This window comes from Bombus terrestris, chromosome 15 (assembly GCF_910591885.1).
Source record: "Bombus terrestris chromosome 15, iyBomTerr1.2, whole genome shotgun sequence".
NCBI classification, from domain to species: Eukaryota; Metazoa; Arthropoda; class Insecta; order Hymenoptera; family Apidae; genus Bombus; species Bombus terrestris.
Window position 1 is genome coordinate 2,882,249 of NC_063283.1, and position 15,034 is coordinate 2,897,282.

The following is a 15,034-nucleotide window of genomic DNA, read 5'->3' on the forward strand; positions in this document are numbered from 1 at the left end:
TTTTCTTTGGAAACGATATCTTGCGAGAAAAGAAAGAGACATATTCATACTTGGAATGCTCGGACTGATATGCAGGTCTTGCAATATGAAGCGACGATATTTACGCAGAAAAAGGGTACCCAGCATATCAAGAAAACACCCATAATTACACCCACTGTTATAGCGGCTTTATGATCAGACACATGATAAGGACTTGTCGGCTTCGTTTTTGTTTGCGGCTTTGGTGGTTTGTTGCGAGTACTTTTCGCACGAAAACTCTTGGCCATTGAGGTATCCGGCAGTTTCGTTACTGCACGGATGCTTTTCACGTGTTTCTGTGCGTAGCAATAGAGCCTGGAAATACCAAATCATATTATAAGAGAGAACATCTTTGAATGGTATATCTTGATAATTTATAATTAACGGGTTTCAAGTTTTGTTTTTAATTATTTTGTATGGGGAAAAAATTGTAATGTCTTAGAAAGTTCGTGATATTAGTTTATTAGATTTGCAGAGGAGGCGCACTATAAATTTCTTATTTCTTCCAAGGAAGCTATTTTCAAATTCAATACATACCCAACCAATCTTATATTACTGAGATTGTCTTTTTATCGTATTTTGGAACCAAACATTTGTTTCATATTTCAATAGTTATTTTTAAAACTCAGAAGATATCACGTCTTTTCCCTCTGATCATCACTTGTCTAATTTACAAGTAAATTTTCTCAAAATTATTTCGAGCTTACCTGCAATAAATCCCCAGCATTACGATGCAGGGCACGTAAAAAGATATAGAAGAGGAAACTATCGCGTAGGTGAGTGTAAGGTCTAAGGCGCACGTAGGATGTTCCTGAAAGATAAAACGATCGAAGAGTAGGCGCGCAGTTATTTAAACAAAGGATCATCCTTTTTTATACATCATACCAGATATATAGATTTTTAACGAGCAAAAAATAAATTACTAAACTGTCTTGCTTCTCAATAACTGTAAAAAATCGGAAATTTCGATAACCTTTTTTCTGTAAATTCTAGACTGTTTAGATCGATACTATCTCAATCGATTTACTATACATAGCACTGTTACTTACTTATAACATTAATGGCTTACTGATACGAATCAAGAAGCAGACAGAATTCATGCGATAATCTAATATTTATCGTACGTACCTCTTTACCATCATCATACATTACGGGCTCATCTGCTCGGTGAAGGCCTAGGCTGATTGGCACGAAGGATATGAGTCCTGCGAGCAACCATACGATAGCGATTCCAGCAACCGCGACTCTTCTTGTCACCCAACGACCGTATCTGACCGCGAAACGGTAAATGAACGTTATTTGAATTATCAAGGAAAGATACAATATTTAAACGGTTAAACGTAACAAAGAATATATTTACCTAAGCGGATCCTTTATATGTATGTAACGATCGAGAGAGATTGCGCAAAGATTCAGAATAGAGGCAGTGCTGCACATAACGTCAAAAGCGATCCAGGTGTCGCAGAATCGCGGTCCAAATACCCAATAGCCGAGAAGATCATTCACCCCGGCAAATGTCATAACCAGACAACCGACAAACAGGTCGGCGATAGCGAGGGAGGCCAGGAATAAATTTCCTATTCTCCGTAAACCGCGGTCCGTGTAAATTGCCACGCAGACTAAAATGTTGCCCGCCACGGATAAGAATATCAAGACCAGAAAGAGAAATCCTGAAAGAATGGGTCGAAGAAACTGGACTAGCGGAGAATCGATGGTGTTTGCTCGAACAGTATCACTCACCCCTCGAAGAGCTGAGTCGAGGTGCATCGAATGTATGATGGTATCGGACGCTTTTTTTTTTACCATACAAAAGCAACAAAAAGGAGATTCATGAATGCTTGATATAGAAACGATCCGATGATATTTCATTTTTGCGAAAAGTAAGCGAGAAAGCGAAATTGATGCGGGAGAAAATACGAAAGGCGTGAAAAAACAGAAGACAGTGAGAGATGGAACAGAGGATGAAGCAGGAAAGGAAACAGAGGGATACATCTAGCGAGCTTAGATCAAAGTTTTCGAGTGAAGGGCCTCCCAGAGGGTTGTCTTCGAGGGGCGAGTCGCGATCGATCAAATGGGAAGTTTAGCGAACCAACTAGAAGCACCGACAACAGCGAGAAACTGTCTTCGGGCAGATCTTCTTCCCCGTCTGTCAGGTTGTTCTGTAAACAGGCAAACACATTTTCCATGTACATTAAATCTTGCAGTGCGTTACAATTTGTAAATTATAACGATGTACAAAACGATTCTTTTCAATTTTAATGTATATGCAGACAGTTTCACGACCTATCCAGCCAAACTTTGTCTTTTAACGATCGCTAAACTTCTTTCGGTTCTTAAGAATAGTAACTGTCTTAAGATTGTTCAGCAGATGAGTACACACATAGAATATAGGTATTGATGAAGTTTGGTTAAATTCTGCGATTGAATTACACCATATATAATGTTAATAGGTAAAAAATATTTCCTTGGAGAATTATATGAAAGGCGTAAAAGCAGTTCTTCCCTATTTTCTTACTACTTCTTACCCTCGCATCTTTTTCTTCATATACGCTGGGATAGAAAGTCTCTTGCCCGTCTAAAAATGTAGCACGGGTTTCTGACTGAAAATGGCATACTGTGGCGCGCACGTACACGCCGCGCCGCTACTTCTATTTTCTCTTTATATTTTCCCGATATTTCACGCCAAAGCTGTAGATACACCGGGAATACTTTCGAGATTCGTATTCACGGAAAATCGATACTACAGACGGATCAAGATGACGTTGGGTTTACAGGCTCTTTACTTCTGCTTGAACGCGTTGTCTGTCAAGCCGTCCTATCCCATCTCGAAGACACATAAAAATATCGTGAGATGAAGGGTGTCAGGGTAAAGCCTCTACTACGTATGTATATATCTCTATGAATAGTCTGTCGGTAACATTTCTAGAAGTTCACTTTCTTCTTATTAACATACGTTAATGAGCTACAGTCCGATCATTCCTCTCATTTTCTACCACGTAAATATTTTGATCGCGTGTTTGTTTAGGCGAAATTCGACATTTGAATTCAACTTTCTCCATCTTCAGGTTTTATGTATCTTTTCTATTCGAACTTTCATACCGGTTTTTGTAATTCTTTTCTCAAATAAAGTCATCGTCAATTGTCGATTAGTATTCATAAGGTGTATTTAATATCAAATAGGTAATCAATGGATTAGATCTCTAACATTATCATGTACAATATTACGGTAGTTTCTCTAATATTACGATATGTAATACTACAACAGCATCATATTTAATGTTTGAGGCTAATATTTAATATTTTTTACGGATAAAACCGGCGTTCTATTTCATATTGATGATCACGGGGAAAAGATACGATAAGTTACATTTTTCACGCGAGAACATTTTTAAATCCATCACCTTGTCAAACCAATGATATATTATCAAAACTGTTATTATTAATTTTCGTTATGCGGCTATTTTGAAAAATATTTACATGAAAAATATCGTTTGTTACATTTTAAATATTAGGAACGTTGTTAGTTTCTCCGCGAAACTTCATGAATTTGTTGCTGGAAGGTTCATATTTTTGGATCGAATATCTTCTTTTTTAATCACGTTTTATATTAAAGTACGCTCTTATAACCACCAAACAACATCAGACAACAGCAAAATCGGAAAATCAACGAAATTGTACTTGTTACATGTACTGTTCTTGTTATATGTAATCTCGATACAGCAATGATTTTTAACGCTAACGCCACTCGATTTCTCCTGTTCTTTGATGTCGACCGAGCAGTATTTAACCGCTATACTAGAAATTCCCGTGGCCCGCCCTCGCTTTTAAGGCGCTCGTATTTTTTCTCCACTGTCCTGTTGGAAAAAACCTCCGCACCGCTTGTATGCAGGTGCATTGATTTTCTGGACGTAGTGTAACGCATGCATATGCAAAGGGAAACATTTCATTGCGGTGATAGACTGCTCTCGCCCTTTTTTAAACTCATTACTTAATTAAAAAGATAGACACCATCAACAAAGCAAATTGTTACTCACGTTTGTTTTATACGTGAAACAAAATTGCCTTTGCGACACTCGAGATCCTATTCGGATACTTTTAACGTAACGCAGCAGAGCTTCCACTTAAACCGACTTTTATTTATGTTAATTACGTTACATCTGTCGCGGAGATAATTAGAGAGGCTCTCGTCGGAATTACGTCTTTATCTGCTTGTTAGCTTTTTCACATTTTCTACTTCGTTTGCGTTCCCATCGAACGTGTACGTAACGACTATTACACTTTACGCTTTATTTGATTAACCTGTTAACCGGGTCGTTTCTTGTTTGAAAATTTCTCTAATCACGAAATTAATAGCTAATAAAGTCGGAACAACTTTAGTTGAGTCGGCTTTAGGTCTTGCAAATTTACATACGATATGATCCGTCTTTAAAAACTAGCTTCCTCTGGCAAAACTCAGTTGTTTCACTTCCGATGAAGTAGATCTTTACGTTTCAATTCGTGGAACATCTTTCATCCATATCAAATCGTTGAAAAAATAGAGCAAGCTATCTATTTCCTTAAAATCTTTGCTATAATATTCAGTTGGAAATTAAATTAAGCGTATAGATATGTTGTAAAGTTGTTTGAAACATCATGCATAGAAATACTTTATAAATGAAAGTATCTTAAATGCGAATAACTTAAAGATCGGTTCATTGGTCTCTTCGATCTCAAACCAACCAAATACAACGTATTCATGGATTTTATATTTTTTATATGACGATTATGCGGTTTGAGCGTTAAAGAATTAACAGAAACGAAAGGACGCACGACAAATGAAAAACATCCGAGCAAAAATATTATTATGCCCAAGAGATTATCAATTCGTGTGACGAGGTGACTGATCTTTCTTGCTTAACAAGTTAAAATTCTGTTAAACCTCGTTAAACCTTCCCTCTTTTTTTGTTTCTCTGCCAAAAAAAGGTGTTTGCTATCGCAGAAAGAGAAAAACTGGTCTCATAAATATCAATTTTTTTGATAAGCTGTCGGAGTCCTCCCTTTTCTCGTTTTATGCGAATTTTGCCTCGTTTATTTCAGCGACGTACAGAATTTACGTGGCCGTAGCGAAATAAAAGAACGATTCATTTTCAGGCGGCATTTTGACGCGTTTGGTAAAGGTACGTAACGCTTACGGTGCAAAAAAAGAAGCGAAAGGAACGAATATTAAGAACTTACGTGTCAAAGAAGGTATGTGAGAATCAACTGACGACGAGAGAAATATTTGAAAGAACGAAGAAATTGCAAGTTTTCGAGATTTACGATTCCTTGTTCTTTCATCGCCGAGGATTAATTGCTCATCCCATTGAATTTCCGACATTCAGCTTGACCTTGCGCAGTTACGAACCGTGTCCCTCAAATAATTTCAAAGAGAAATCTCGGCGAATTGGATCGTTCGGTTGTTTTTCGAGAGTGAAAGAGAAGATGGAAAAGTTTGGCAAAATACGGCGACGTTTCACCAGGATTTCAACGTTTCGCAACGAAAGTTATGCGAGTTTACGTGGCCAGTGAGCAATTTTTGATATATACGCAACCGTATGGAAGTATGTTAATCGATTAGTTGATTTGTGTTAAAAATATTTGAATCTGACCAAAAGTATATAATTATTAATTAGATGCAGCATTTATTACCTCTTTATGGAAACATCAGACTATTTTAAATTAGCTATTAATAAACATCGTAACAGTATCTTCCACTATACGTGTATGTACATTTAAAGACTACGGGGAAAGAAACGATTCGGCGATATCTCGTTAAATCGAGCCAATTGTACGGATTGAACGGTTGGATCAATTTGTCTTAAATCGGAAACGAAATGAAACATATTATTCAGATTTTCTCGATGAATAATTCGTTCAAACTTTATCGACTTTATAGTTTTCATTTAACCATTTGTCAAATTGCTCCGATATAATCGAGTTAGTCATAAAAGCAGATCAAATATTTGCTCCATTTCCCAGAATATTCTTTAAATTGTTACAGCTCAATTAGAAAGACTATACTTCTGTAACGAGAAAACTAGAACACTTGTAGTTTGAACGGGATTTAGTTGACGATTAGAACCTTAACACTTTGACTGCCACGCCGAAATCACAAGTTTCGGGACGCCACGGGAGTATTTTTATTATTCAAAACGTATAATGGCATGGATGTGTAGTATCGTGGACGAGAGGCCTAAGAGATATCGGGCGAACTATAAACAATGTCGCGAGAAAGGCGAAGTGTCGACAGGCCCAACAATGTATCGTTGGTCTTTCAATCGAATAGTTACGCGGTAAAGGCCAGCGTGACTTTGGCCACGAGCGGTTGCGAAACACGTGCGTGGTAGGGCTAAGCCAAAAGACAAAGGGATGCTAAGGGAGAAAGACGAATTAACAGTCAGTGTTAATCGAGAAGTCAGGGATTGCGAATTGCATTGTCGAGAGAGTGTGGTCCGCGTTAAACCGTGGAGCGTTGGAACCGTGGTGACGAGAGTTGCAAATTAACTATTTAGTTGTTTTAATTATAGTACGTTATTGTATTTAGTTCATGTTAAACAACCATCGTTTCCTGTTTAACCAACACCTGTTTAATCCATTTTAAATAAACTAATTATAGTAAGATCCTACAGATGTAAGACAACATTCTCCCCCAATGGACCGTTTGTCTTATTGGTGGTCACGGGTGACCACCGTGGCGCCTTGGTAACAGTTGATAGCGACATATTATAACGAGGCTTTGTTTATTTCAACAAACCATTCGCATTCGTTATTTCGTCGTAAGCAAAACGTGCAGAATATATTGTTGAAGCGTGTAGAAGATATTAGTAAACAGTATCTGCTTATTCTATATATAATAGTAAGGTATGTGCACACTCCTAACTTCAATTATACGATTATAAAGCAGCATTTACGATTATTTTCTAAGTTGTGTTTATAATAATATTCGTGGATTACCCCTCAAATATATGGAAACAGAGTGCATCGTTGGATGCAAGATTTGCTCTCATTTTTTTTTATCGATGTTCTAATAGAATTGTTTAATCGTTCAATGGGGCACTTTTTACTTCAAAGTATCTTCTATTTATCGGTTATATTCAAAATGCCCTAATTGTTAATTTTCATTCAATTTTTACAATTATAAGAAGTTCAAGCGCTCCGGTCACCAATGATCATCGTGGTGTCATAGGAGAAACCGTGGTTGGTCATATACCGGTCAACGTGGCAGTCAAAGTGTTAATTAGTAATACGTGTTTTACAATCGAATATGATATACCTATGTCGTTTCAGTAATTGCTTGTCAGAGGCTTACAGTGTAATACATAAATTCGCGATGTTGAATATGAAATTGAAATTTCTATTATTCGATCCACGAATACGAGAATTATGGCAAAATCGGTCAGAAAGCGTATCGATACGTGAGCGTATAATTCACGAAGGCTATTATGTTCTCAGTTTCATACTATTTCCTAGGATTTATTTTCACATAAGTTTAGTTTAGATATTTCCTTATAATATGCTCTATTTCACGAACTTACACAAATAATAATAGATTTAAAAATATCAATAAATACAAAACATGCAAAGCAGTAATATTTATATATTAAAATAGTAAAATAGAAAAAACACTACAGCACTAACAGAAGTATACCTGTTATGCAAAAATTGGTATTTCTTAGATTAACATCGCGTACATTTACTTGTATTATTTCTTTATTTATATCTTGTTTAATGATTATACATTTTGATCGATGCAAAAGTTTTGGTATTTTTTACATTAAAATCAACGCGGTCTCTATATCGGAATTTTTAACATCGCAACTCTTATGGCGTTAACATAAAGAGAAATACATTTTGGTTGATAAATCGGTCGCGAATCGCGGTATCTTCGAAATTCAACATTCGAAATTCAACCAGCAGATATCGAATGCCACTGACAGGCGGTATTGTGCTTTTTTTCTGAAAGTGAACGTGCAGAAATGACGTAGCGGAAAACGGTAGTCAATGGAGCGGATGAATGTGCTGCGATACGGGTAGAATCGGGAAACGTGTACGCGTAGGTTTATCTATAGAAAATTCGAAAATCCACGACACACCGGTTCTCATGTCATGATACTGATGGATTTTTGGATAAAACTTGGCATGCTACCACGTGCGATGATAGGAGATCAACGACGACAGTCAATACTTGACAAAAAATATAATTTAACAAGATCTTTCATCGTTTTTCGAAAGGTTGATCGATTTACGCTTGATTTGTTTCGCCTTTTGGAAAATTTGATACTATACACGACGTTTCGCTAGTCATAGTATTGGGAGGATGGCGATTCTGTATGAAAAGATACGTCGAAAATATGGAATAAGAGGTTTCTTATATGATTTCGTAAATAATTTAAAGTTAAGCAACTGTCTTCTTCCACTTGAAAAATTGTATTTTTGGTGCTTACTGTGTTCTTTTACAAGGATGCTTGAATTAGGATGCTTCAATTATTACTCGTATATTACTTGACAAATTATCAAACTTATTTTCCTCGAAAACGAAACTAATAGTACGAACAAAAGTTATATTCTATGTTTTTTATTTCTTTTTGCACGTAGTTTGTGGAATTTCATGCGCCGTGGTTGCTGGCACGCTTTATATAGCAGCAAGCGTGGGTAGATTCTAATTCCGGAAGACGAAATATCGTATGTACGTATATGTATACAATAATGTCGCTTCCAATTAAGTTTCCCCATTTTAATTAAACGCATTTTCGGTTTCTGTAACGTTCTGCATCCATTTTCTCTGCGTTATTTACGCATAAACCATGCTCGATGAAAGACTGCGATGCATTAGTACGATTAATTGTTCCACGTAATTGAATTTTCGAATCCATGGCTTAAGCTCGTGACACATAATTTATTTGGAAATCTCGCCGGTTATGATCGAATTAACCTCGTCAACAAGCGTAGGGGTCGCTTGTTAACAACCGCGTAACACTTTTCATCCTCCTTGTGACGAAACTAATTCGACGAAATTAATTTAACGAAAGTCTCAAATGCTGGCACACCTTGCTAACAGCTCTCGATTAAATCCCGAGATAGTTCGATATACTATCACGTTCAAATGTGTTAGAATATCTGTTGGCTTATATAGAACGCGATAATTAGTCCAGTTAATGCGGTTAATCAAACAGAAAGTTGTGTTCATATGATGTAACGGTGTTTAAAGTACGTGGGAAAAAGTGTATGTACTTGTACTCGACACATTACACGAGTATGATAAATTTTCAAATTGACTTTCCTCAGAAACAAAGCATCTTATGAACAAATTGTATTCCACATTTTCGACTTATTTTCGCACGTAGAATAACATTCTGTCGATCATCTGCTCCTGTTTGTTTTATAATTAGCCATGTTAATTTCCTCGAAAACGAAGCATCATACAAAGAAAAATGTATTCTACATTTTCTTTTTATTTCTTCTTAATGAATAGCCCCATGTCCGCCTGTACGCGTTATACAACCGCATCATATATATGTATAATTGACAAGATTTTTGTTACTAAAACAAAGTCCCAAAGAAGAAAATTTTTGGAAGTTTTAAATTCCTAATGATTCGCTTATATCATTTTGTTGACAAGTATGCCAATACTGTCGAACCAAGGTGAAGACCAGTTAACTAGCTCTTACTAACTAACTAATTAACTAGTTGTTAACTAACTAGTTAACTAACAGTTAAGTGAGCCAAATAACCCTTTCTCACCAAGTAATTTGTAGAAGAAGGAAATACAAATTATGGAACAAGAATTATTATCGTACACCTCTGTAATTACTAAACTACGGTATTGTAAATGTGGAAAATTTAGGATGCTGCCAGTTCGATGGTTACAGTTGGTAATCCGCGAGTCTGTATCTTCACAACACCTGTAGCTGATAGTAGCATTTCTTGGTAACTAATTGGCCCAAGTGGTCAGTACAGTTTCTTGGCACAAACTACATTTATACAGTTCCAGGCATTAGATGCAATAATGTAGAATTTGCTTGGAGAATTGGAGGGATTCGAGCGTGTAAGGGCGCATGTCTGCGCTAATTAGAGCATTAACGAGCTCGTTTGTCACGGCTATGGTGTAGCTACTACTATAATTATGGTGAAACGATTGTGCCCACCACGAAGCACTATCGTAGGCAGCCGGGGTTAGCTTTCCTGCAGTTCGATCCTTTATCCGTTCGAATCTAATTACATCGGTTGGTTAAAGTCAACGAACAGGGGATAAGAGGGAAAGTAAATCAGGAAAACAATGATTCGAATGACGTGATCGAGAACAATTTGTCGTTCCGTCTCGCCACGTTAATACCGTCGCCCTCGGAACGAAAGGTTCTTTCGTTTAAACTGTTTAAAGGGTAGGGCGCGAGTGATAAAGGGATTGAAAGAAATAAAAGATTCAACGAGCCGGTTACAAAGCGGCTGTCGGTTGTAAAGTGAACTCTAATGTCTTGCCGTACTTGATCTCGTAAAGCCGGGATTAATCGTTAGATTTATCGTTATTATGGTATTACGTTCTTGTCACTGTACTCTCAAATTGATTTTCGATGGTCCGCCATTGAAACCGATTATTGCAAGTTCAGGAAGGAACGTTTCCCTATACGTTGTCGTTCACAAGTATTTGTAACAAATTGTTGCAAATATGTAAAATATATTTCAACCGGAAATCTTTCATTCGTTGAAGATCAGGCAATGAGACAACGCATAAAAATGATTCGCGAGCTCAACATTACTGACAAACATAAGCTTCTGCAGATACTTTTGTTAGTTTGAGGTAGAAGAATTGTATGAAAGTAATACGTATTCTAGGAAAATTCTATTTTTCCATATTACGAGCATTCTGCGCGCCTTTGCATCTTCAAGTTTCCTGTAAATGTAATTCCAAAGTGTTTTTTTATATGGCACACATAAAATACACCGATGAAAGTTTTTACCATACCTAAGTGTCCAAATCATTCGATTTATCACAGGTCGTGGTAGTGTGAAGTTAACAAATTTACTCTGCAAAGGCCAAACTTTTATTCAATTTCTGCCTAAGCGCGGGATCGTCTGTGAGATCTATCCACGCAGCTGCTTTCCTCTAAATGCAAAAGCGAAATCAGTGTTACGTGAGTGGTTTTTCCATAGAAATTGAAAAAAGTCCACGCACGCGACGTTCAACGCTGGATGCAGGTTGCGCTAGGTCGCGTATGACCTCAGGTGCACCTGCGGGCAGGAGACGTTGGCATATCGACCAATGCCCTGCTCTCGGTGACCTCTATCTACCTTCCTTGCCCATAGTAATTTATTACTAAATTTATTACAGTATTTTGAAATTCTGTGTGTCGTGACATTACACGCTATCGATCAAAAACTACATGCGAGAGAACGTTCTTCGATACACCGTACTTATACCATCGCCCATAAGTATTTAAACACAGATACAATTCGACCAAAAAATCGATATTTTTATCATTAGGTCGTTCAATATTCATTCTTCTATTATTCAGACGTTTCAGCTTGGAATTTATCGTCCTTTTTAGACACCTGTTGTGCCAATAAATTTCAGCTTCATCTCACAGGTCAAAGTTTTGTCCACGGTTGTTTCTAATATTTCCATAAGGAACGTGGTTGATTTTTGAGATCAAAATTTTCTTTTTTAAATCTACCAAAATCGTTTTGTATAATAATAAATAAACGTTACGATTGAAAACTTCTCGTTTCTCTACTGTTAATTATTGTGATTTATCTCTTGCCATAACTTATTATAATAGGGTTACTATGAGTCATAATTTAATGTCATTTATTGTAACATCTTATAACATCGTTCTTATCATCTTTGCCATCTCATGCCAAGGCATGAGTTTCTACGAGGGATAACAAGTTTTTTGTCAGTAGAAAAATTGCAAGTAGCACGTTTGATGAGTGCGATGGGAGCAATGTTAGCCAAAGGCTACGCCGCGCTTATCGAAGTCATTTCCATCTCTTCTGTGCGAAAAATGTAATTTTCCGTTTCATCTTCTGGGAATGTAGCTCATTCCCATTCACTCGGTTCTTTCTTATCTGACTCGCGACTTTGTGATACCTTCAGAGTCTTTGCCGAGGCTTTTCAAAAAAAGATACTTTCTCAACGACATGGAGATACTGTCACTTTTGATTTTATGAACGGTAACCGCTGTATTCTAATGCTGTACGAACAAGTTTTTGAAGATCTCTCGTCGTTCAGTGGAAGTTAAAATCGTTGACAATTCGCAGCTGGTGCACACGTGATGTGTGTGATGCGAAGGAATGCGAGCACCGAACAATCAAAGAAAGTCGAATCGATAGACAGCTTGCAACGAAAATAACTTGCGTTTCGTGCAACTATTCTTTAATAATAATCATTGATTTTATAATAATTATAGAACCTCTTAAAACTTAATATCTTTCATTTTTTTTCTTTTTTTAGTAAAATTGTAAGATGTAAGTGAATTCTAACAGTAGATTTAATATTTATATACAAATATATATTTTTCTAATAAAAATATATCGTATATATATATAGGCTAGTATTTAATATATCAACGTAGGTTATTCGCTTTTTCCTATATCTGTTAATCACATGAAATTTACCTTAAATTTGTTTAGATTACTAGAAGTTAAAAGTTAGTTAAAAATCATTTTTATACCCATTTTACGCCCCAATGTTTGGCTTGTTGTTTATTTCTATGTTGATATATTAAATAAGTTTCAACGTACATATGTTTCTCCATGCGATGCTAATCCAATCACCAGCACTCTATATGATATTCTACGTTTCCAAGATAGAATTCTGGAAATTTGAATTTACTTCCATCTAACGTCTGGTAATGTGATTTAAACGATATACAGGCGAATTACAGTCTATCTGCTCTCCTGTTTTATTGTCAAAATTGAGGGGCATTGTCAAGTAAATTCATATCATGTAGCGATAGTTTATAGTCAGCTCGCTAGTGTTATAACGAGGAAGCAATTTCGGCAGGTCTTCCGGCTGAAATCCGTTCTCGTTCTGTCTAATTCGCGCGTCGAGGGGAAAAGGCAGATGCTATTTGGAAAGGCAGAATTTGCACACTGACGCTTGTTAATTTCGTTAATGGATAAACGGGAGAATGTTATGTCTGGATTTCAGCGATACGCCATTGCTTATTTTCTGTGAAACCGTCCTTTTAATTATGTTAAATTAAATTCCCCGATATTTTGTTGTTTGGTTTCAAACCTGCCGTAGCCTTCCAATCTCTTTTATCATCCAACTCTAGTTTCTATTCTAAGATATTTTTAATTTCTAATACTTCAATTAGATTATTCAGTCGTTTCGTTAAGAAGATCCTTAATTTTGAAATGTACCTTTACGCAAATTGCCTCGACGTATCTTATTTCTGTGAGATTTGCGTGCTCTTTCGGTTCGTATAAAAAAGTCGAAGGAGTTGCATCGTCGATTGAATAGGTTGTCAGGCGCGACACGTCTTTCGATGTTTGCATATTAAAATTATGTCAGAGGCTCGTAATCAGAGCGATCGATGTGACAGGACTAGTTTTCGCCGTACCAAAACGGGGTTCAATTTGGGTTAGTTTAAACCTGTCCTATTTCTTAAATGTCCATTGCTTTGTTCTAAATATATGTGTACGTACGTACGTACATATCGCTGGAAAATATCGATATCGACTTGGTATTACTGAAAACGGAATTGGCTGCAGGGAATTTTTCATCCAAGTCAGTTGGGCATTGGGTCGATCACGGGCTCGAAACGGAATTTATTAACTTTCAGATACAGCGTGTTGCCACTGCACGGCATCCGCGATAGTTGAATAAATAAACAAGCAACCGGATCGAAATATCGAAGTTTCAATGGGTTTTGGCACGTACATTATGCGTTTGCCGGTTTAGAATAACATCAATTTATCAAGTGGCACGTGAACCACCTTTCATTAACAAGTTGCGAGCGTACAACGTATCGTTTATAATTTACGATCATCGTTGCTACGTTCTGTTCTAAGCTTTCGAGCGTGAACTCTGCGCTTTCGAAATGTTTGCATAAATAATGCGAATCGAATAGTCGCAAATCATTCGATTGTCAGGATTTTCAGGAAGAGAATATTTGTGCAACGGTGTTCTCATAAATTTAGTTTAATTAGATATGGAATTATGTTAATCATCGACAGAGTGCAGATATTTATATAAACTCGTATTTTCGTGAACGTAATCAAAGAAATGGAATTGCGAAATATTTGTTCTTCCTACTAGATGTTTTAATTAGTTTCTCATGCATTTATGGAAAATTCAAAGGTGTAAAAATATAAAGGTACAATATACAGAAGTATATAAGATATCCAAAATAAACCGTACAAATAAAAATAATATTCAGATTATGCACGTGTAACCGTACAAAATTTCGAATATAAGTGTTACAACGTTTATCTCCATATTGATTTGTATTCTTCTTAATCGTTAACTCGATAATCACCATTTGATTTGGTTTTACAAATTCCAGGTGTGAGGTAGGAAACCACGTTACTTATGGACTAACTCGATAATTTTCAGCTGTTTGTACGTTTAATAGCGGGTCAACAATTGCGGTTGTTCTGTTACCATGGATTGCTGTCAGTTAATTGAGATTCTATCCTTGTTAGTTGCCTCTGCAAACCAGTGTAACTACTGGCTTAATAGTAATCAAACTGTTAAACCAATACGTATAGTACTGTAAAATTTACTTATACTGTGTGCGCACCTTGTATTATCAAATACACGCGTCGTAATAAGAGAATGGTCGCACTTGGTGCCCTGGCGTTGTAAAAACTTGACGGTTACACGGGGTCAGAAAAAGCTTTACGTGTCTAGATTCTACTAAAACAGCAGCAGGCTTGGCAATAAGGATTTTTACAACAATGACAGATGTGAACCACGACGACGCAACGCGACGTGGAGAAATAAGAACGTGATATGGCGAGTCAGAAATGGAACTGTCTTTGCATCTTGTTAGTG

At 36.7% G+C, this 15,034-nt stretch overlaps 1 protein-coding gene across 5 annotated transcripts in view; it reads right to left on the reverse strand.

Annotated features, from left to right (window-relative positions):
- Nucleotides 1-15,034, reverse strand: part of LOC100642586 (dopamine receptor 1) — a 58,055-nt gene that overhangs the window by 2,235 nt on the left and 40,786 nt on the right. For 2 of the 5 annotated variants that reach the window (XM_012316826.2, XM_020867093.2), the window contains exons 2-6: nucleotides 2,112-2,177; nucleotides 1,379-1,688; nucleotides 1,147-1,288; nucleotides 726-829; nucleotides 51-333 (exon numbers count right to left, since the gene is read on the reverse strand). In XM_012316826.2, coding sequence (XP_012172216.1) covers nucleotides 51-333; nucleotides 726-829; nucleotides 1,147-1,288; nucleotides 1,379-1,539 — 690 coding nt within the window. In that variant the 5' untranslated portion in view covers nucleotides 1,540-1,688; nucleotides 2,112-2,177. Of the gene's footprint in view, nucleotides 1-50; nucleotides 334-725; nucleotides 830-1,146; nucleotides 1,289-1,378; nucleotides 1,711-1,758; nucleotides 2,178-15,034 lie in introns of all 5 variants that reach the window. The other 3 variants (XM_048412403.1, XM_003401023.3, XM_048412404.1) reach the window with 3 other exon arrangements.